This window comes from Pongo abelii, chromosome 21 (assembly GCF_028885655.2).
Source record: "Pongo abelii isolate AG06213 chromosome 21, NHGRI_mPonAbe1-v2.0_pri, whole genome shotgun sequence".
NCBI classification, from domain to species: domain Eukaryota; kingdom Metazoa; phylum Chordata; class Mammalia; order Primates; family Hominidae; genus Pongo; species Pongo abelii.
Window position 1 is genome coordinate 15888462 of NC_072006.2, and position 23833 is coordinate 15912294.

General features: G+C 41.0%; 1 protein-coding gene across 7 annotated transcripts in view; it reads left to right on the forward strand.

The window, feature by feature from the left end:
- Positions 1 to 23833, forward strand: part of KIZ (kizuna centrosomal protein) — a 120247-nt gene that overhangs the window by 34039 nt on the left and 62375 nt on the right. For all 7 annotated transcript variants that reach the window (XM_002830009.4, XM_009233362.3, XM_024238967.2 and 4 more), the window contains 2 exons: positions 2269 to 2911; positions 3260 to 3572. In XM_002830009.4, coding sequence (XP_002830055.3) covers positions 2269 to 2911; positions 3260 to 3572 — 956 coding nt within the window. The remainder of the gene's footprint in view (positions 1 to 2268; positions 2912 to 3259; positions 3573 to 23833) is intronic.

A 23833-nucleotide genomic window follows, 5' to 3' on the forward strand; every position in this document is an offset into this window, starting at 1 on the left:
AAATCTTACACTATATGGTCTTTTGTGACTGGCTTCTCATTTAGCATGATATTTTCGAAGTTCATCCATGATGTAACAGGTATCAGTAATTCATTTCTTTTCATGGCTGAAAATTATTCTCTTGTATGAATGTATTACATTTTATCTAGCCATCTAATGTTGGCCGTTGGCGTTATCTCCACTTTTGACTATCATAAATAATGTTGCTGTGCACATCCTTTTACAAGATTTTGTGTAGTCATATGTTTACACTCTCCATACCTCTGCCTGGATATGGAATTGCTGGTCAGATGGTAACTCTGTTTAACTTTTTCAGGAGCTGCCAAACTCTTCTAAAGTGGGTGCACCGTTTTATATTCCCATCAGCAGTGTATGATTCTAATTTCTCCACATCCTGGACAACACCTGTTATTGCCTGTTGCAGTGAATTCTTATAATTTTACGTTGCCTCAGCATCCATTTTAAATCTAAGTTGAACCTTCTCATACCAGAAGCAGGACTCAGTCACCCCTGACACAGCTGGCAGTTCCACCCTCCTCCACAGTTCCTCAGTGTGGTTGGTCCAGATAACCTGCCTTACACAGCTGCTCTCTGGTGACCACTTCCCTATGGGACAGCTGGATGCAGCCTGCTTGACAGGTCCTTCTGACCTTCGCATCCCCCATGGACCATATGCCACCGTGACCACCTCTCAGTCACTGGGTAACCTCCCAGAACTCATGCCTGCTTGCTTTAAACTCACCAGTTAAAACTCCCCGGGCTGCCTGTGGGAAACCTGTTTGGATAACATCTGGGACTCAGTAAAGACGTTGGCTCATGTGTCCTTCCCCTCAACCCCTGCTTCTACCATGTGAGGACACGGGTCCCTTTTCTCTTTCTCTCTGCCTGCACTCCCTGACATTTGTGTGTGTGGCCTCGAGGTGTGCCATGTACTCCCCAGAACCTGTAAGTGATAATGTCTTTATTTCCATCTCATCTTTCTCCTAATTATTGGAGGGGTACTCTCCATCTTAAAGATCCTAAATTAAAACACCTATCATTCTTAGTATAGCCATTGATAATGGGCTGAATATTTGTGTCCCCCCCAAAATTCATATATTGAAATTCTAATCCCCAAGGTGATGGTTTTTGAAGGTGAAGACTTTGGGAAGTGATTAAATCAAGGGGGCAGAGCCTTCATGGGCGGGATTAGTTTCTTTATAAAAGAGGCCCGTGGAAATTTGCCTGCCCCTTCCACCCTGTGAGCACACAGCAGAAAGATGCTGTCTGAGAGAAAGCAGTTCCTTACCAGACCCAGAGTCTGCTGGCGCCTGCCTGGATCTTGGACTTCCCAGCCTCCAGAACTATCAGAAACAAATTTCTGTTATTTATGCACTGTTTAGTTTATGGTATTGTTATAGCAGCCTGAACAGACCAAGACAGCCATAATAGTGGGCAAAGTGATATCTTATTGTGCTTTTGAATTATGTTTCCCTAATGAATAATGATATTAAGCATCATTTTATGTGTTTATTGGCCATTCATATATCTTCTTTGGAGAAATGTCTATCCAAATCCTTTTCCCACTTTTAAGGTCTGTTTGTCTTTTTATTATGTAGTTATATGACTTCTTTATGTATTTTGGATACTAGACCCTTATCAGATACGTAATTTATAATATTTTCTCCCACTGTGTGGGTTATATTTTCACTTTCCTGATGATGTCTTTTCAAAGCATGTATTTCTTTTTTCAAAAACATGTATTCTATACTTTGTTTTTTTTGAGATGGAGTCTCCAGGCTGGAGTGCAGTGGCATGATCTCGGCTCACTGCAACTTCTGCTGCCTGGGTTCAAGTGATTCTCCTGCCTCAGCTTCCTGAATAGCTAGGATCACAGGCACCTGCCACCGTGCCCGGCTAATTTTTGTATTTTTAGCAGAGACGGGGTTTCACCGTGTCAGCCAGGCTGGTCTCGAACTCCTGACCTCAGGTGATCTGCCCACCTTGGCCTCCCAAAGTGCTGGGATTACAGGCGTGAGCCACCACACCCGGCTTACTTTCTTTACTATATTTGTTTTGTGAACTATCATTGTTATTAAAATTAAATCCTATGGACTTTACTGCTTTTTCCTCATTCATTATGTAGGAAGCCATGAGTTTAATAAAACATGGTAGGTGCTGATTTCAATAATCATGCTTTGTTTGACCTCCTTTCATTTCTGAAAAAAAAAACCCCACCTAGTTGTTTATACACAGTATGTTTAACTCACATCTCTTTTGGTGTTGCAGGTTGCAGTGCAGGAGGGAATTAACTCAGGAACAGCCATGTCAAGAGGATTGTATCAACCAGCAACAATCTTTATGGGCCGCCAAATGTCAACCGTCTCAAGCATGGGAGATTTCAGTACAGAGCACAAATCTCCCCAACCCACAAAGAACTTTTCAATTCCTGACCCACATTCACACCGACAGACAGCCCAGAGCAGTAATGTGACAGACAGCTGTGTAGTACAAACTAGTAATGACACAGAGTGCTTAAATAAGTCTGACAACATAGATGGAAAGGCATCTCTTCAGATTGGTGAGAAAACGCCAGTCACAGCCAGTGTATTGTCTGAGGAGGAACAAACTCATTGCTTGGAGATAGGAAGTAACACACGTCATGGCAAGAGTAATTTATCTGAAGGCAAAAAGTCTGAACTCAATTCCCCGTTACAGGAAAGATTAAGTCCAGAGAACAGAACCACTGATTTAAAGTGTGACAGTTCCAGCAGATCCGAGGGATCAGAGGGAGAAATACTGACACGGGAACATATTGAAGTTGAGGAAAAAAGAGCCAGCCCGCCAGTCTCTCCGATATCAGTTTCAGAATACTGTGAATCTGAAAATAAGTGGTCTCAAGAGAAGCATTCTCCTTGGGAAGGTGTTTCAGGTGGGATGAGAGGCTGAGTTTGGTTGCTGATTTTTCTGGGTGGTAGTGATCTTATGTAAGGACAAAATATACTCTCCAATTGTCTCTCTTTGTCATGAAATAGTATCTTTGCCAACAAATTCCCTTCTAATGAACTCTTAAATATGTACGTGCAAGTGAATTTGCTGATTTTTAAACCCACTGTGATTTTTTTAAACATTTGAAAACATGTTTAAGCTTTTAAGTTCCGTAATGAATTGTGTGTGGGTTGCTTCTCCATGTTTTTAACTGATGAGTAATTCTGCTGTGTGTTACCTTGCTTCCCCCTGAAGTCAGTGATTGGTAATCAGTTCATGTCCCCACTTGCAGATCATCTTGCTCACGGGGACCTAAAGTCACAAAAGCCCTTCAGAAAAATGCAGGAAGAGAAGGAGGAGGAAAGTTGGAGCACCAGCAGTGACCTCACCATTTCAATAAGTGAAGATGATCTGATTTTAGAGAGCCCAGAACCACAGCCAAATCCAGGTGGCAAGATGGAGGGAGAAGATGGAATAGAGGCCTTAAAATTAATCCATGCTGAGCAAGAAAGAGTTGCCCTATCCACTGAAAAAAATTGTATTTTGCGAACCCTAAGCTCTCCTGATTCAGAAAAGGAATCCTCCACTAACGCACCGACAAGAGAGTAAGCCATTCAATTTTTTTTTCTACTGTTCTGTTTTTAATTGTAGACATTTCTAGAGACCATTCCACTGGGAATGTATTATTGAGTACTCAGCCATGAAAGTGTAAATTCCTTAAGTCTCATAAGTAATCTTTTAGGCAAGACCTAATTTTCTTTCTGTCCTTCTTTCTTCTTTCTTTCCTTCCTCCCTTCTTTCTTTAACAAAAAAACTTTAAAAGTTTGAATATCATTGAATCATGGTGATTACAGCTTATAATTATATACACATAATCCCTGGTTAACTTATAAGTCATTCCCCAACCCCCTATTCTCCAGCCTTTCAGAAAATAAATCTGTTTTGAAGTTTTGGTACCACAGAAGGTGACAGTTAAACTTACTAGGAATGCAGCATTAGAGTCTGAGAACTTTATGTCTAATTAATTTGCTTAATCCTTTTATTCCTTGCCATAGTATCATTTTTGTCATCTGATTAAACATGAGTTAATAAGTTCTTCTAATTGTATGTATAAGCCAGATTTCCTTTTCTGAATCTAAATAGGAAACATTGGAATCTCTAATGTTAAATGGGAACATCAGCGTTATACATTTTGAGAACTTATATTATCCGACTGATAAAAATTTGTATATGTTTTTGTGCTACTGATTGGAGATGCTGGAAGAAAACTTTGTAGAAAGTTCTTGTGTATCTACTGTGTAGAAAACTTGTTAACTGTTGAAAAGTGATTTTGTGCTGAAAAATGGCATTAATAACATCAAATCTCTTTTGGGGGTAGAAGGAACCTAAGTAAACAACCTAAGGTAGATCTCACCTTTTACAAATGAGGAAACGAAGGGCGGAGCAGAGTGGTGTCACATAGGTCTACTGGATCTGCTGGGGCAGAACACCCCACAGCCTGTCTGCCTGAATGTCACACCACTGCCTCACCCCCAGAATTTTCTGTTACACCGTAATGCTGGTCACCCTTTCATTTCCACAAAGCTGGCAGCAGTGAAAAGCCAAGTGGGCCTTTTTGTACGGCATATGTTCTCTTTAGAACACCATTGTACCTTTTAATATATTGCCTCTTAGCATTCATTGTCTACTTATGGTGAAAAGTTTATTAATAGGCTTTAATTTATAGATTGTATCCAAACTGATGTTCAGGAAATATTTATTAAGAGTATATCCAAGTACAAAGTTCTTGCACTATGGATGGAAGAACCAACATGGTTCCTGTCATTGGGAAATTTGATTTATTAGAGAGGCAAGGCAAATGGATTTTTCTAGTAATAATACTTCTCTCATCAAAGAGGCACAGGTAATACATATTACATCATCAGGAACTTTATTACTGGAGGTAGAATGTTATCTATCTCTAGTTTTGTGTTTGTGGGCTTATTTTTATGGCATGGTGGACAAGTTAGTACTTTGGTAGGCTAACAAGGGGACTAATATACTTACCCAGGACTCAGTCTTTTTCTGAGGTGAAAAAAATTGAGTATGTGTATGGAATTCCTACTAAACATTTCTCTAAGAGTCAAGAATGTTCATTCTGTCTCCATTCGAATGACTTTTTTTTTTTTTTAGTGATCTTGGAGGCATAAAGTCAAGCTCCTTGGAGTTTTGGCGTATAGTTTTCCAGTATTTATTGGAAAATATGGGCATGCGGGGAATTTTGAGTATTTCTCTTAATAAAATGCCCCCAGAATGAAAATGTCAGTCAGCAGTGGTTGTTTCTGTGTCTGTATTATCAAATTTGAGCCTACTGATTTTCTGGGTAAAAATATTTTCCAGGAATAGGTTGAAGGTGGTTTTAAATGATGCTAGTTAACTTGCTGACATCACCACTGCGTTTGAGGCCCCACATTTTCTTAATTTATTGTTTAACTGGAGCTCTTCTTTGCTCTGAGGGTTAATTATTGGTCTGAGACCATAGCATAGCATCATATTTATAGAGCTAGCACTATAACCTCAACAGTTCAATATTTCAGTTGACTTTAGGGTCTGTTGGGGGCCTGGAGAAAAATCACTTGAATGAATTTAATTAGCAAAGATGCATAAATGGGACAAAGGAGGACACATAGGAGCAAATGATCCAGAATGTAGAATCTGCGCAACATCTTGAAGTCTTTCTAGGCTTTGAAGGAGAAAGAGGAGGGAAAGAGCAAATAGGGTCTGGAGGAAAATGCAAGAAGGAATGCGGAGCAGAGAACACAGAGGACATGGGAGGGGCAGAGCAAAGGACCCCATGGGTGAGATGGGCCTTTTAGAGTTAAGGTTCAAAATGTCACCTAGGGTGAGGTTGAGAAAGGCCTGGAATATCAGGTTAATGAATTTAGAGTTCACTCTATGCTTTGTAGAGCTGTTGAAGGTTATTTTAGGAGGACAGTGTGATGAGGCTTGATTTAGGAGGATTAACCTGACAGCATTAGTTCATTAGGATTAATCATCCGTGTGGTAGGCAGAAGTGTAGATGGCCCTGAGATTCCTGCTCCCTGTTGTCTGTGCCCTGTGTAATCCCCTTGCCTTGAGAGTGGGCAGGATTGGGAGTCTGATGGATTTTACTCCTGTGATGAAGCTGTCATGTGACAAAGATGAAAGATTTTGCAGATATAATGAAGGTCCCAAATCAGTTGCCCTTCAGCTAGTCAAATGAAAATTATCCAAGGTGGACCTGACCTAATCAGATGAGACTTTAAAAGAGACTGGCCCTTACTGAAGCCAGTGGCACAACCTCAGCTCACTGCAACCTTTTCCTCCTGGGTTCAAGCTATTCTGCCTCAACCTTACAAATAGCTGGGATTACAGGTGCCCACCATCAGGCCTGGCTAATTTTGTTTTTGTTTTTTTGTTTTGAGATGGAGTCTTGCTCTTGTTGCCCAGGCTGGAGTGCAATGGCACAACCTCGGCTCACTGCAACCTCCGCCTCCTGGGTTCAAGCGATTCTCCTGCCTCAGCCTCATGAGTAGCTGGGATTACAGGTATGTGCTGCCATGCCTGGCTAATTTTTGTATTTTGTATTTTTTTTTTTTTTTGGAGAGACTTGGTGTCTCCATGTTGGTCAGGCTGGTCTTGTACTCCCTACCTCAGGTGATCTGCCTACCTCGGCCTCCCAAAGTGTTGGGATTACAGGCGTGAGCCACTGCACCTGGCCAATTTTTGTATTTTTAGTAGAGACCCAGTTTCACTATGTTGGCCAGGCTGGTCTTGAACTGCTGACCTCAAGTGATTTGCCCACCTTGTCCTCCCAAAGTGCTGGGATTAGAGGCATGAGCCACCGCGCCCAGCCTGAAGCCAGAGAGATTTAAAGCAGCTAAGATACTCTCCTGTTTGCCTGAAGAAGCAAACTGTCATCTTATGGGAAAGACCACATGACAGGAAATGGCATGCAGCCTCTAGGGGCTGAGGGCCTCAGTCCTACAGCCACAAGGAAATTGATTCTGCCAATAACCAGTGAGCGTGGAAGAAGTCCCTGAGCCTTAGATGAGATTGCATCTCCAGCAGACACCTTAATTTCAGCCTGGTGAGACCTTGAGCAGATGACCCCACTAACCCAGATCCAGACTCCTGTCTCATGGGAACTATGAAATAATAAATTTGTGGCAATTTGTGATACAGCAATAAGAAAATTAATACAACTCATTGGAAGCAAGGATTGCATGGATAGAAGTGTCTACCCATAATGACTGGGAACAGGCTGAATTGGACATGTTCAGGGTTCCTTGTGGGAACACATGGTAACAAAGTAGCTGAGTGAGTGATTCAGCAGCCAAGGTAACCTGTGCTTCCCCTCCCCTTGTACCCTCACCATCTGAGCAAGTGCGTTTTCACACTCAGGTAAGCAGTAGTGGAACATTATAGACTGCTAGGGACTCTAAAAGTGGGTGTGCCTATCCACATTAACCAACAAGCAGTTTCTCATGCTAGTAGGTTTTTTGTTTGTTTCGCTTTTTTTTTTTTTTTGAGATGGAGTTTTGCTCTTGTCGCCCAGGCTGGAGTACAATGGCACGATCTCGGCTCACTGCAACCTCCACCTCCCGGGTGCAAACTATTCTCATGCCTCAGTCTCCCAAGTAGCTGGGATTACAGGCATGTGCCAGCACATCCAACTAATTTTGTATTTTTAATAGAGATGGGGTTTCACCATGTTGGCCAGGCTGTTCTCGAACTCCTAACCTCAGGAGATTTGCCTGCCTTCAAAGTGCTGGGATTACAGACGTAAGCCACTGTGCCCGGCCTGCTTTGTTTTATATATCAATGCATAATGATATGTATCCACCTTTAAAGTATCATTAAAAAATAGTTTCTTTTTTTTATTATTATACTTTAAGTTTTAGGGTACATGTGCACAACTTGCAGTTTAGTTACATATGTATACATGTGCCATGTTGGTGTGCTTCACCCAGTAACTAATTAACATTAACATTAGGTATATCTCCAAATGCTATCCCTCCCCCCTCCCCCACCCCACAACAGGCCCCGGTGTGTGATGTTCCCCTTCCTGTGTCCATGTGTTCTCATTGTTCAATTCCCACCTATGAGTGAGAACATGCAGTGTTTTTTGTCCTTGCGATAATTTGCTGAGAATGATGGTTTCCAGCTTCATCCATGTCCCTACAAAGGACATGAACTCATCATTTTTTATGGCTGCATAGTATTCCATGGTGTATATGTGCCACATTTTCTTAATCCAGTCTATCATTGTTGGACATTTGGGTTGGTTCCAAGTTACATTTCGGTTGGTTCCAACTTACAAGGGATGTGAAGGACCTCTTCAAGGAGAACTACAAACCACTGCTCAATGAAATAAAAGAGGACACAAACAAATGGAAGAACATTCCATGCTCATGGGTAGGAAGAATCAATATCGTGAAAATGGCCATACTGCCCAAGGTAATTTATAGATTCAATGCCATCCCAATCAAGCTACCAATGACTTTCTTCACAGAATTGGAAAAAACTACTTTAAAGTTCATATGGAACCAAAAAAGAGCCCGCATCGCCAAGTCAATCGTAAGCCAAAAGAACAAAGCTGGAGGCATCACACTACCTGACTTCAAACTATACTACAAGGCTACAGTAACCAAAACAGCATGGTGCTGGTACCAAAACAAGAGGTATAGACCAATGGAACAGAACAGAGCCCTCAGAAATAATGCCGCATATCTACAACCATCTGATCTTTGACAAACCTGACAAAAACAAGAAATGGGGAAAGGATTCCCTATTTAATAAATGGTGCTGGGAAAACTGGCTAGCCATATGTAGAAAGCTGAAACTGGATCCCTTCCTTACACCTTATACAAAAATTAATTCAAGATGGATTAAGGACTTAAACGTTAGACCTAAAACCATAAAAACCCTAGAAGAAAACCTAGGCATTACCATTCAGGACATAGGCATGGGCAAGGACTTCATATCTAAAACACCAAAAGCAATGGCAACAAAAGCCAAAATTGACAAATGGGATCTGATTAAACTAAAGAGCTTCTGCACAGCAAAAGAAACTACCATCAGAGTGAACAGGCAACCTACAGAATGGGAGAAAATTTTCGCAACCTACTCATCTGACAAAGGGCTAATATCCAGAATCTACAATGAACTCCAACAAATTTACAAGAAAAAAACACAACCCCATCAAAAAGTGGGTGAAGGATATGAACAGACACTTCTCAAAAGAAGACATTTAGGCAGCCAAAAGACACATGAAAAAATGCTCATCATCACTGGCCATCAGAGAAATGCAAATCAAAACCACAATGAGATGCCATCTCACACCAGTTAGAATGGCGATCATTAAAAAGTCAGGAAACAACAGGTGCTGGAGAGGATGTGGAGAAATAGGAACACTTTTACACTGTTGATGGGACTGTAAACTAGTTCAACCATTGTGGAAGTCAGTGTGGCAACTTCCTAGGGATCTAGAACTAGAAATACCATTTGACCCAGCCATCCCATTACTGGGTATATACCCAAAGGATTATAAATCGTGCTGCTATAAAGACACATGCACATGTATGTTTGTTGTGGCACTATTCACAACAGCAAAGACTTGGAACCAACCCAAAAAAATAGTTTCTGTGCTTGAAAATGACCTGTGCTCCATCTACTCACCCCTCTTCCTTTAACCCCACCTGAACCCCTTGCAAGTACTGATCTTTTTAGTGTCTTGTCTTTTCCAGAATGTCAAGTAGTGGGAATTATGTAACAAGTAGTATTATCAGGTTGGCTTTTTTCACTTAGGAATGTATATTTAAGGTTATTCCATGTCTTTTTATGGCTTCATAGCTTATTTATTTTTAGCACTGAATAATACTCCATTGTCTGGATGTACCAGAGTTTATCCATTCACCTACTGAGGAACATCTTGGTGGCTTCCAGGTTTTGCCAATTGTGAATAAAGCTGCCATAAATATCTCTGTGCAGGTTTTTGTGTGGACATAAGTTTTCAACTCATTTGGGTAAATACCAAGGAGTGTCATTGCTGGATCATGTGTAAGTCTGTTTTTGGTATGGGGTTATTTAGTTTTTAAATTTTAAATTTTTGTAGATACATGGTAGGTATATGTATCTATTTATAGGGTACATGAAATATTTTAATACAAGCATGCAATGTATAATAATCACTTCATGGTAAATGGGGTATCCATCCCCTCAAGCATTTATTCTTTGTGTTATAAACAATCCAGTTATACTCTTTTGGTTATTTTTAAATGTACAATTAAATTATTACTTACTATAGTCATCCTTTTGTGCTATCAAATACCAAATACTAGATCTTTTTTTTTTTTGAGACAGAGTCTCTCTCTGTCGCCCAGGCTGGAGTGCAGTGGCGGGATCTCGGCTCACTGCAAGCTCCCCCTCCTGGGTTCACGCCATTTCTCCTGTCTCAGCTTCCCGAGTAGCTGGGACTACAGGCGCCCGCCACCATGCCTGGCTAATTTTTTGTATTTTTAGTAGAGGCAGGGTTTCACCGTGTTAGCCAGGATAATCTCGATCTCCTGACCTCATGATCTGCCCGCCTCGGCCTCCCAAAGTGCTGGGATTACAGGCGTGAGCCAACGCGCCCAGCCGTCAAATACTAGATCTTATTCGTTCTTTCTAACTTATCTTTTTGTATCCATTAACCACCCCCACTTCCCCCTGCCCCCGAACTGCACTACACTTCCCGGCCTCTGGTAACTATCTTTCTACTCTGTCTTCATGAGTTCAATTGTTTTAATTTTTAGCTTCCCCAAATAAATGAGAACATGCAAAGTTTGTCTTTCTGTGCCTGGCTTATATCACTTAACGTAATGACCTCCAGTTCCATCTATGTTGTTGTAAATGACAGGATCTCATTCTTTTCTATGGCTAAATAGGTAAGTCTATGGTTACCTTTGTAAGAAACTGCTGAACCGTCGTCTTCCAAAGTGGCTGTGCCAATTAGCGTTATCAGTAGCAATGAATGAGAGTTCTTGTTCTACATCTTGTCAGCATTTGGTATTGTCATTTTAAAATTTTAGCCATTCTAAAAGGTGTTTAGTGTTATGCAATTGTTTTAATTTGCAGTTCTCTAATGACATATGATGTCGAACATCTTTTCATATGCTTATTTGCCATCTGTGTATCTTTTTTGATGAGATGTCTGTTCAGATCTGTCACCCATTTTTATTTCAGTTGTTAGTTTTCTTATTGTTGAGTTTTAATAGCTCTTTCTATATTTTGGATATCAGTCCTTTATCAGGGGGATAGTGTGTCTTGCAGATATTTTCTCCCAATCTATGGTTTGTCTTTTCCTTTGAACAGTGTCTTTTACAGAGCAGAAGTTTTAAATTTTATTTTTTAAATGTATTTTGTTTGTTTGTTTGTGACAGGGTCACACTCTGTTGCTCAGGCTGGAGTGCAGTGGTGTGATCATGGCCCACTGCAGCCCTGACCCCCCCAAGCTCAGGTGATCCTGCCACCTCACCCTCCTGAGTAGCTGGGATTACAGGCGCGTGCCACCACACCCAACTCATTTTGTATTTTTAGTAGAGATAGGGTTTCCCCATGTTGGCCAGGCCAGTCTCGAAGTCCTGTCCTTAGGTGATCCACCCACCTTGGCCTCCCAAAGTGCTGGGATTACAGGCATGAGCCACCATGCCCGGCCTTTTGCTATATGACTTTCAAGGTTGAGTTATACATAAAAGGCCTTGCAGTGTCTACCCTATTAGCTGGAACTCTCACTATGGGAACCACAAGCCACCATATTGAAAGTCTGATCATTCTAGGCTGCTGTGCTGAAGAAATTATGTGTAGGTGCCCCAGTCCATAGTCCTTGCTGAGCCTTATCCTTCCAGTCGTCCCCACCAAGGTGCTGGACATATAGGTGAAGGCTTCTTGGACTCTCCAGACAAATCCATCCAGAGGCTAAATATCACTAAATGCCCTCTCTTGATAATATGTGAAACAGAAGAATCACCCAGCCACTCCTTGCCTGCTTTCCTAATCCGCAAAAGCATGAGATATAATGACTTGGTTGTTGTTTTAAGCTACTAAGTTTTGAGGTAGTTTGTTATGAGTCTATAGATAACGAGAAAAGGGGTACATTCATTTAACATTAAATATGGAACACCTGCTCTGTGCTGGGCATTGTTCTTGCTCTTGTGGTACTTATGATCATGCATGTGGAGAAGAGGAAGGAAATATAAACCAGTAAACAATTGTGTGAAAAGTATTATGACAAAGGGCCAGGCGCGGTGACTAACGTGTAATCCTAGCACTTTAGGAGGCTGAGGCGAATGGATTGCTTGCGCTCAGGAGTTCGAGACCAGCCTGGGCAACGTGGTGAAATCTCGTCTCTACAAAAGATGCAAAAAAATTAGCCAGGTGTGCTGGCACACGCTTGAGCTATTTGGGGAGGGTGAGGCAGGAGGATCACTTAAACTCAGGAAGTTGAGACTGCAGTGGGTCGAGATTGTACCACTGCACTCCAGCCTGGGTGACAAAGTGAGACCCTGTCTCAAAAAAAAAAAAAAAAGTATTATGATGAAGAATAAACAGGTTAAGTAGATAGAGAAGGCATGGGGGTACAGTTTAATATAAAATATAAGATAGTGGGGAAAGGTCTCTATGGTAAGATGGTAGTTGAGTAGGACCTGAAGTGAGAGAGTTGGTAAGCCACATTCAGTTGTGCCCAGGCCTTCTCTATCCACTTAACCTCATCTGTTCTTTGTCATCTTTTACACTGGTTTATGTGTTTGTCTCTTAGTTTATACTTCTTCTCTCCTCTGGGAGAGAGATGGGATATGTCTTGAGAAAGAGCATACTAGGCAAAGGGAACCGCAGTACAGAGGCCATGCAGTGGGGGCGTACTGAGTGTTTCCTGAACAGCAAAGTGGCTGGTGCACCTGAATCCGAACAGGTGTTGGGGAGAAGGGAGAGGCTGGAGTGAGAGACTATCAGTGTGCCACATCGTGAAGGGTCAGTAGGCTGAAGGAAGGACTTTGGGTTGAACTTCAGTTGAAATGAAGAATCACTCTGGCCACTTATGGAAAATAAACTTGGGGAAAGAGTGGGAGCAGGGAGTGCTGTTTGGATGATAATGCAGAGATCCTGCAGAGAGGTGCTGTTGCTTTGGACTGTGGTGGCAGCAGTAGGGTGGTAAGAAGTGGTCAGATTCTGGATATATTTTTATATAAAAGAACCAGCTGGAGGGCTGGGCGTGGTGGCTCACGCCTGTAATCCCAACACTTTGGGAGGCCGAGATGGGCCGATCACTTGAGGTCAGGAGTTCAAGACCAGCCTGGCCAACATGGTGAAACCCCGTCTCTACTAAAAATGTAAAAATTAGCTGGGTGTGGTGGCAGGTGCCTGTAATCTCAGCTACTTGGGAGGCTGAGCCAGGAGAATTGCTTGAACCCGGGAAGTGGAGGTTGCAGTGAGCCAAGATTGTGCCACTGAACTCCAGCCTGGGCAACAGGGGGAGACTCCGTCTCAAAAAAAAAAAAAAAGAAGAAGAACCAGCTGGATTCTTTATGGCTTGGGTGTGGGTTATAAGAGAAAGGGAGTAGAAGGATGACTCCAGGGTTTGGGGACAGAGTGAGTTATTTATTGAGATAAGGAACATGTAGGAGGCACAGACTTGAGGGAAAGAAAATCAAGACGGGAGTTTTGGGTATGTTAGATTTGAGATGCCTTTTTGACATTCACAGGGAGATGCTGAGTAGGCAGATGGATTTCATGAACTTGGAATTCAGAGAGAGGTCAGGGCTAGATAAATACATCTGTAAATCATCAGGGTATAAATACATTTTAAAGTCATGGGCCTAAGAAGAAGACTGGAGAGTGAATATAAATAGGAAAGTGGCCCAGGGCATGACTCCACATTCAGGGTCGGGAAGATCAGAAGGAACCAGCAAAGGAGTCTCAGAAGACGCTGCAGGGAAGAACGAGGAGAACCAGGAGGGTGTTGTGCTGCAGGTGCCAAGTAGAATGTTTCACATGAGGTTTAGAAAGCTTAAATAACCTGCCCAGGTCACAGAGGTGCAGCTAGGGTCTAAACTAACAGTCTGATGCCAGAATGCATGCTCTTAATTTCTGTTTTCTACCACCCAAATCACAGCCAAAATGGTTGTTAGTTAGTACTGACTCCGTGCCAGGCACTGTTTTAACACCTTTATTTATAATCATTTAATCCTGTTACCATCATCATTTTACAGATGAGAAAACTGAGGCACAGGGAGTTAAGTAACATATTGAAAGTCATAAAACAGCTGTGTGTGCTCCAAACTGGCCCTCTGTGACCAGAGTTAACTGGTACCCTATGCTGTCTCCCAGTGAATCTTTACTACCTAGATAGTTGGAATATCATCAAAGATAATATTTTATAAGATTAAATAGGAAACTCAAAAAGCAAATTAGATTCATTAATTAGAAAAAGAAAAAAGAAAAGAAAACTAAGCAGTGGCAATTTGACCTCTTGCTCCGTCCATATTGATTTTTGTGCTTTCCAACCTCAAATAGGCCAATGAAGTGCTACGTGCCTTTATTCAGGCTTGAACAAAGTACTTGTAAAGTTGCTTTGTTCTCTCTCCTCCTGGAGTGTGACTGAAAACAGAATGTAATGCTGCCTTTTAAACTAACTCAGATGAAAGCCTTGGTTTCTCAAGGTCATAAAAATGTGATCACACAGATTGAATCCCATCCAGTGATTTTAATTTAGCTCCTCTTCAAAGTTAAATGTAGGAAAGAAGTTATTGCATCTGAGAAAAATTTGTTGCCGAAAGTCATGTGCCTGGAATAATAGGTTTGAACTATGTTCATTTAGAATTTACCCTGAATTCACTTTATAAGGAGCTGGAAGCATATTTAGAAATTCAGCATTCCTTCAGATGCGATGATGCCTTCAGATGTCTGTTCTCAGCTGTCTGTTTTCATCAGCACAGTTGCCTGTTTCTCTTGAACATGACCTTTGGCACCTCAACACTGGTGGCCCCTGAGCCTTTTCTTGCCACCACACAGATTCTGTCCTTTGTTCCCAAAGTAAGGCTGTGCATTATACTTCTGGAAAAATAACCCAGTGCCAGTAGATGTGGCCGTCAGGGTATTCCCTTTGTTTTCTACCTGTCACTTCATTCTTATCTTGCCTGTGCTTTTCCTGTTAGCTCACCTAGTTTCTGAAAAATCTAAGACTTTCATTATCCTTATTTTGGTCTAAATTTGTAAAAATCCAAACCTACTAAGAAGGGAATAGTCCTGAGACCTGATCCTCAGCAAAGTAGGCAATAATCATAGTCACAGCCATTGTCACTTGGTGTATAGGAGATGTTAAAAGAAGTCTCCATTGGCCAACAGGAATGAACCCAGGTCTCCATCCTTTGCCAGCCGTCTCACCATATAGGCTTCTAGCCTCAGTCAGACATGGAGCAATGGCAGGGGTTAGATAGGAACTGAGAAGCACTTGTGAAGGTCACAGCCCAGGTCACCGCACAGGTCACTAGAAGACTGAAACCTAATCCAGGGACCATAAAAGGCTTCCCCTCCCCCATACCTTGCCACCACATCAATAGGGATCCTGTATAGTAGCAGGAAACGATTATACAACTGAATGAACCACATGTCTCAGACCTTAGTTAAGTCTCTAGGAGGCCAGGCATGGTGGCTCGCTCATGCCTGTAATCCCCAACACTTTGGGAGGCCGAGGCAGGCGTATCACTTGTGGTCAGGAGTTTGAGACCAGCCTGGCCAATACGGTGAAAGCTGGTCTCTACCAAAAAATACAAAAATTAGTCAGTCGTGGTGGCACATGCCTGTACTCCCAGCTACTCAGGAGGCTGAGGTGGGAGAATCACTTAAACGTAGGAGGTGGAGGTTGCTGTGAGCCGAGATGGCGCCACTGCACTCCAGCCTGGGCAACGGAGTGAGACCCTGTCTGAAAAAAAATGGAGGCTGGGCACGGTGGCTCACGCCTATAATCTCAGCACTTTGGGAGGCCAAGACAAGTGGATCACCTGAGGTCTGGAGTTCAAGACCAGCCTGGCCAACAGCGCAAAACCCTGTCTGTACTAAAAATACAAAAATTAGCTGGGTGTGGTGGTGGGTGCCTGTAATTCCAGCTACTTGAGAGGCTGAGGCACAAGAATTGCTTGAACCCGGGAGGCAGAGGTTGCAGTGAGCCAAGATTGCACCACTGCACCCTATCCTCAGTGACAGAGTGAGACTCTGTCACAAATCAGTCAATCAATCAATCAATCAATCGGGAAAGCTGAAGACAAGGGAAGGAGACAAAAACAAGGACACCCAAGGAAAGTTTAGCCTCTGATACCTACATTTGCAGCTGCAACAGACGATAAACACAGCCTAACTTCTAACCAGATGAACATAAAACCCCAGCTTGAAGGGCTGTGTACCTGTTCACCCTAAAGGACTATTTACCTAGTACATCATGCCTGGCTTTCAACAAAAAACATTACAAGGCACAAAAATTGCAAAAAAAAAAAAAAATACAGTTTGAATAGACAGAGCAAGCATCAGAGCCAGACTCAGATATGGCAGATGTTGGATTTTTCAGACTAGGAATTTAAAATAACTGATTAATATGCTAGGACTCTAGGGCTCTAAAGGAAAAAGAGGACAACGTGCAAGAAAGGATAGGTAATGTAAACAGAAAGATGGAAATTATAATAAAGAATAAAAAAGTAATGCTAGAATTAAAGAAACTCTGTAACAGAAATAAAGAATGCCTTTGATGGGCTTATCAGTAGATTGGACTTGGTAGAGAAATGATGTCTAGCTTATTTCACTTAGCATGTTGTCTTCAGAATTCATCCATGTTATGACGTGTCAAAATTTCCTTCCTTTTTAAGGCAGAATAATATTTCATTGTACGTGTATTTTCTTTGTCCATTCATCTATTGATGAACATTTTGGTGGTTTCTAGATCTTCGCTATTGTGAATAGTGCTGTGATGAACACTGGAGTGCTAATACTTCTTTGAGATCCTTATTTCAATTATTTTGGGTAAATACCCAAAAGTGAGATTGTTGGATCAAATGGTAGTTCTCGTTTTAATTTTTTGAGGAATCTCTGTACTGTTTTCTATTTTACACTCCCAGCAACAGTGTACTAGAGTTCCAGTTTCTCTACATCTTTGCCAGTGCTTGTTATCTTTTGTTCTTTTTGTGAATAGTCGTATGAACTGATATTTTTCTGTGGTTTTGATTTGCGTTTCCCTGATGACTAGTGATGAGCGTCTTTTCATATACCTGTTGGCTATTTATATGTTTTATGGAGACATTGAAGAAATGTTTATTCAGGTCTTTAGCCCATATTTTAGTCAGGTTATTAGTTTTTTTGCTATTGAACTGTTGGAGTTCCTTACGTGTTTGGGAAATTAACCCCTTATATGTGTTTTGCAAATATTTTCTCTCGTTCAGTAGATTGCCTTTTTGCTCTGTTAGTTGTTTCCTTTGCTATGCAGAAACTTTTTAGTTTGATGTAGTCCCACTTGTCTATTTTTGCTTTTGTTGCCTGTGCTTTTGGTGTCGTATCCATGAAATCTTTGCCAAGGCCAATGTTATGAAGCTTTTTCCCTATGTTTTCTTCTAGGAGTTTTAGAGCTTCAGGTCTTATATTTAAATCCTTAATTCATTTTGAGTTGATTTTTCTGTGTAGTATAAGAGTCCAGTTTCATTCTTTTGCATACGGATTTCCAGTTTCTCCCAATACCCTATGTTAAAAGACTGTCCTTTCCTCATCATATATTCTTGATACCCTTGTCAAAGATCAGTTGACTGCATATGCATGGATTGATTTATGGGCTCTCTATTCTGAATGTTCCATTGGTCTATATGTCTGTCTTTATGCCAATACCATACTGTTTTGATTGTGGTAGCTTTGTAATATATTTTGAAATCAGGACGTGTGATGCCTCCAGCTTTTTCTTCTTTCTCAAGATTGTCTTGGCTTTTCAGGTTCTTTTGTGATTCCACATGAATTTTAGTCTTGTTTTTTTATTTCTGAAAAAAAATGCCATTGAAATTTTGATAGCGATTTCATAGAATCTGGAGATTGCTTTGGTAGTATGGACACTTTAACAATATTAAATCTTCTAATCCATGAACATGGAATTCTTTCCATTTGCTTGTATCTTCTTTAATTTCCGTCATCAGTGTTTTGTAGTTTTTAGCATGGAAGTCTTTTACCTCCTTAATTAAGTTTATTTCTAGGTATTTTATTCTTATTGGTGCTATTGTAAATGGGAATATTTTTCTAATTTCATATTCAGACAGTTTGTTGTCAGTGTATAGAAACACAACTGATTTTTGTATGTTGATTTTGTATTCTACAAGTTTACTGAATTCATTTATTAATTCTAACAGTATGCATCTGTGTGTGTATGTGATCTTTAGAGTTTTCTATATATCACGTCATCTGCAACAGGGACAATTTTACTTGGATTTGAATAGCTTTTATTTCTTTTCCTTGCCTAATTATTCTGGCTAGGGCTTTCAGTACTGTATTAAACAGAAGTGGCAAGAGTGGGCATCCTTGTCTTGTTCGTGATCTCAAAGGAAAAGCTTTCAGCTTTCACCATTGAGTATGATATTAGCTGTGAACTTTTTATATGTGACCTTTATTAAGCTGAGGTAATTTCATTCTATGTCTAGTTTATTGAGAGGTTTTTATTGGGAAAGGGTGTTGAATTTTGTCATTTATTCTGTGTCTGTTAGGATGGTCATGTGATTTTTATCTTTCATTCTATTACTGTGGTGTATCACATTGATTTTTATATGTTGATTCATTCTTGCATCCCAGGGATAAACATCTCACTTGGTCATGATTTATGATTCTTTTAATGTACTGTTGAATTTGGTTTGTTAGTATTTTGTTGACAATATTTGTGTCTGTATTCATTAGGCATATTGGTCTGTAGTTTTCTTTTTTGTGGTATCTTTGCCTGGCTTTGGCATCAGGGTAATGCGGGCCTAATAAAATAAGTTTGGAAGTATTCCCTTTTTTTCAGTTTTTTCGGAAGACTTTGAGAAGTATTGGCATTAATTCTTTAAATGTCTGGTAGAATTCACCAGTGAAGCTGAAGCTGTCTGGTCCTGGGGTTTTTTTTTTTTTTTGATGGGAGTTTTTTGATTACTGATTCACTCTCCTTACTAGTTTTAGGTCTGTTCAGACTATTTCTTTATTATTTAGTCTTGGTATGTGTATGTTTTTAGGAATTTATTTATTTCTTCCAGGTTATCCAGTTTGTTGGTTTATAATTGTTTATATAGTTTCTTGTGTTCTTTTTTAATCTCTGTGATATCAATTGCAGTGTTTCCTCTTTCATTTCTGATTTTATGTATTTGGGTTTTCTCTCTTTCTTCTTAAGTAGTCTAGCTAACGGTTTGTCAATTTTGTTTATTTTTTCAAAAACCTCTTAGTTTTATTGATTTTTTTTTCCTATTTTTTGTATTCTCTTTCATTTATCTCTAATCATTATTATTTCCTTCTATCTACTAACTTTGTGCTTGGTTTGTTCTGTTTTTCTACTTAAGGTGTGAAGTTAGGTTGTTGATTTAAGCTTTTCTTCTTTTTAAATGTAAGTTTTTATTGCTATAAACTTCTCTCAGTACTGCTTTTGCTGCATCTTGTAAGTTTCGGTATGTTGTATTTTTGTTTTCATTTGTCTCAGATGTTTTCTAATTTCCCTTTTGATTTATTTTGTGATCCATTGGTTGTTAGTGTGTTGTTTAATTTCCACGTGTTTGTGAATTTTACAATTTTGCTTCTGCTATTGATTTCTAATTTCATTCCATTTCATCAGAGAAAACCCTTGGTATGATTCAGTCTTTTTAAATTTGTAAGACTTGTTTTGTAACCTAACACGTGATCTGTTCTAGCGAATGTTTTGTCAGCACTTGAGAAGAATGCTATAGCTTTTGGGTGGAGTGTTCTGTATATGTTTGTTAGGTCCATTTGGCCAGTACTGTTGTTCAACTTTGTTGTTTCTTTGTTGATTTTGTCTGGTTGTTCTATTTATTATTGAAAATGGAATACTGAAGTCTCCCACCAGTATTATATTGCTATGTATTTCACCTCATTTTCAAACTAAAAAATCTGTGAGTTTTTGGTTTGCTCTTTGCTCTTTTTTTTTTTAATAAGGAAATTCAGGCAGTTTTTTAAAAAGATGATGACGATGACAACTCTTTTCCTAGAATTTTTTTCACCATTTTCTATTTAAGTAAATTACAACATTTTGGGGCAATCTCCCAAGTAAGTGTTAAGGTGCCCTACCCCCACTCTCCTGGAGCCAAATAAGTGGTAGGGGGTGGGGCGAGGAAAGAAGAGACGGGTGCAAGGGGAGGAAAAGTCAGGAAGGCTACTGAGAGCGTAGAGCCGACTTGAGCCTCTGTTGGGAAGGGAACCAACAGTCAAGCCAAATCCTACTATGGGTATAGCAAAACTAAACTTCTTTCAATACAAATTTGAGATCTAAGAGTAGTTTATTCTGGTGGAACAGGCTTACCCATGGTTTCAGAAGTTAGAGAGGAGACTCTGAGAGTCAAGCCCTGGTTGTTCAAGACCCAAATAAGGCAGGAGAAAGCAGAACATAGGCAGGTTTCCAAGAAAATGAGCCCAATAGCATTCAAGCCTCAGTGACAGGCCAGGTATAGGTACTCCAGTCAGTAGTCCCAGCCGAGCCCAGTAATTCCAGCCCAAGCTCCAGATGTGAGTTTAGGAATCATCAAATAATTCCAGTCCCTTTATTCCAAGTCACCCTCAGATGTTCAAGCTGAGGCCCCAGACATCATGGAGCAGAGACAAACCACCTGTACTGTGCCCTACCCATGTCCAGATTACTGAACCACAGAAGCCATGAGCATTATAAAAAGTTGTTGGTTGTTGGTTTATACCACTAAATTTGGGTAGTATTTTATTATACAGCAGTAGATAACCAGAATAGCCATGATGACTGGTTTGGCTAATTGAAGGAGATTCGTCATTCCAGATTTTGAAGGCTGCAGTATGAACAGAGGCCTGGAGATAAGCAAGCATGGCCCGTATCTGGGAACTATTGTTTCTCCAACTGAAGGAGTGGCTCACATGCCAGCAAATAGCACCACTGTAGGCCCAGGGGATGCATTCAGGGTCTGCAAAGTGTCTTTTCCTCATCTTTCCAGTCCCCACACAAGAGCAGCCACCTGGTCTTGCCTCATGCTGGCCCAGCCACACCAAAGGCAAGGGTTCTATGGTTAACTCGGATTTTTTAAAAGGACAAAGAGGAGACATGTTAGGGGCAGGACGCACATTTGTCATTTTAAAATATCTCCTTAAATTCTTTTCAATGAAACACAAATTTGAATTACTGAAAAGCCATTTATCAGAGTTTTTTTTTTTTTTTTTAGACAGGGTCTCACTCTGTCACCCATACCAGGGTGCAGTGGCGTGATCTTGGCTCACTGCAACCTCCACCTCCCAGGTTCAAGCGTTTCTCATGCCTCAGCTTCCCTTGTAGCTGGGATCACAGGCATGCGCCACCATGCCTGGCTAATATTTGTATTTTTAGTAGGGACGTGGTTTTACCATGTTGCCCAGACTGGTCTTGAACTTCTGACCTCAAGTGAGCCACCCTCCTCAGCCTCCCAAAGTGCTGGGATTACAGATGTGAGACACCGCACCTGGCTTCTGTGTTCTTTTTTAAAACTTAGTTTTCTGGCATTGTTGAACATTCAGCTATTATCTTGATATATCAGGATGCTGTTGATTGCCAATAACAGGAACACTGTCTGAAACACAGATGCTTAAACAAGAAATGCATTTGTTCTGACTCATTTCTGGAAGTCCAGAGGTAGAGCAGGCCATGGAGTTGGTTGGTACTGCCCTTCACTTTTGTTGTCAAAGACCCAGATCCTTTCCATTTCCCTACTCTGACATCCTCAGTGTTGACCTCTTCCTACAGCCAGGAGCAAAGTGGCAGCAGCAGTGCTGTTATGGACTGAATGTTTGTGTCCCTCTAAAATTCATATGTTAAAGCCGTAACCCTCAGCGTGATATTTGGAGAAGGGACCTTTGGGAGGTAATTTGGGTTAGATGAGGTCAGGAAGGTAGGGCTGTCATGATAGAATTAAATGTGCTTTTAAGAAGAGACGCAAGAGAGCTCTGTCTCTCCCCCACCATCTGAGGACACAGTGAGGAGTCAGAAGGTGGATAAATACCGAGGACCCAATCTAGACACCACAGCCTTATATAGCTTCCAAAGACAGAAAGAGACTCTCTCTTCTTGGGTCTCTGTTAGAAGCAAGGAAAGTATTCAGTAGACTTCCCCTTGCATCTCGTTGACTAAAATTTGTTCACAGACCCGTTCCTAAGCTAATTACTGGCAAGGGTTATTATAATTGTCCTAGACTAAGGAAGCCTTTTCTGTGGAAGACCAAATAGTAAGGCCAGGCACAGTGGCTCACCCCTGTAATCCTAGCACTTTGGGAAGCCGAGGTGGGCAGATTGCCTGAGCTCAGGAGTTCAAGACCAACCTAGGCAACATGGCGAAACCCTGTCTCTACTAAAAATACCAATAATTAGCTGGGCATGTTGGTGTGCACCTGTAATCTCAGCTACTCGGGAGGCTGAGGCATGAGAATCACTTGAACCCGGGAGGCAGAGGTTGCAGTGAGCCGAGATTGTGCCACTGCACTCCAGCCTGGGCAACGGAACGAGACTGTTCCCCCGCCAAAAAAAAAAAAAAAAAAAAAAAAAAAAAAGACCAAATAGTAAATATCTTAAGCTTCTTTTCTCCTCTCCCCTCCCTCTCTCTGCTCTTTCTCTCTTTAAATATGTGCTCAAGGGCTATACAACAGCAGGCTGTGGCTGGATTTGGTCACCCCTGGCTTAGATTAATCACAGTCTACTCTGGAATGAGGCAAGGGATTATTGCCCCATGAGTTATACAAGGGAGGGGTTGATTACTAAACAAAATTGGGGTCCCACGAAAAGGAAGAAGGGAGATGGACACTGAGTAGGCAACTGCACGATTGCTAAATTTGGTCCAAAGAAAGGTTAGTAGATGCAGAAAACAGCCAAAGGGACTGAATCTGGAGACAGAACTCTACCCCGGCAAGGTGTTTGTCCTGTGACTGGTGGGTTAAAATGGGAATGCCACAGGCAAGTTGAATAGGTATTGCTTTCATAATCAGAAAAAAAATTAAAACCGTCTTTCAGAAATGTTCTAAAATTCGATTGTGTGATGGTTGCACAACTCTGAGTATACTAATAAAAACCATTGAAGGGTACATTTTAAGTTAGTGAATTTTATGATATGTGAGTCATATCTCAGTAGAGCAGTTACAAAAAAAATCTCTTGAATTCCAAAGCTTAAAAACCATGGACCGCAGCTCTGTGGTGCTTCCTGTTTAGAGGCAAGGGCGCCTTTGGCTGTGTGGCTAGCTTCACGGCTTTCACGGATGGCCTTGGAAATCTTCCCATAATGGGAATGCTTTTAATGACCATTTCTTTTTACATATGTGCTAAATGTTTTTCAGTCCATGCAAAATATTTTACATTTTATAATTAAAGAATTAGCATGCTTACAATAAAAATAAAACTGATACAAAAACAGTAAATTACAGGATTTTTTTGTCCTTTTTACCTCTTTTTAAAGTGTATTTTCTGTTTTTATGCAGTAGGACTCATTCACTGCATATGTCAATGCAGCCCAGTAGTAGACAGTCTTCAGGCTGGCTTTGCCCAAGCCTCAGATGGTACCAGTGGGCTCTGACTTCTCTGTTTCCCTCTGATCCACTCCCTCTGGATCAGCTCAGTTCTTAGG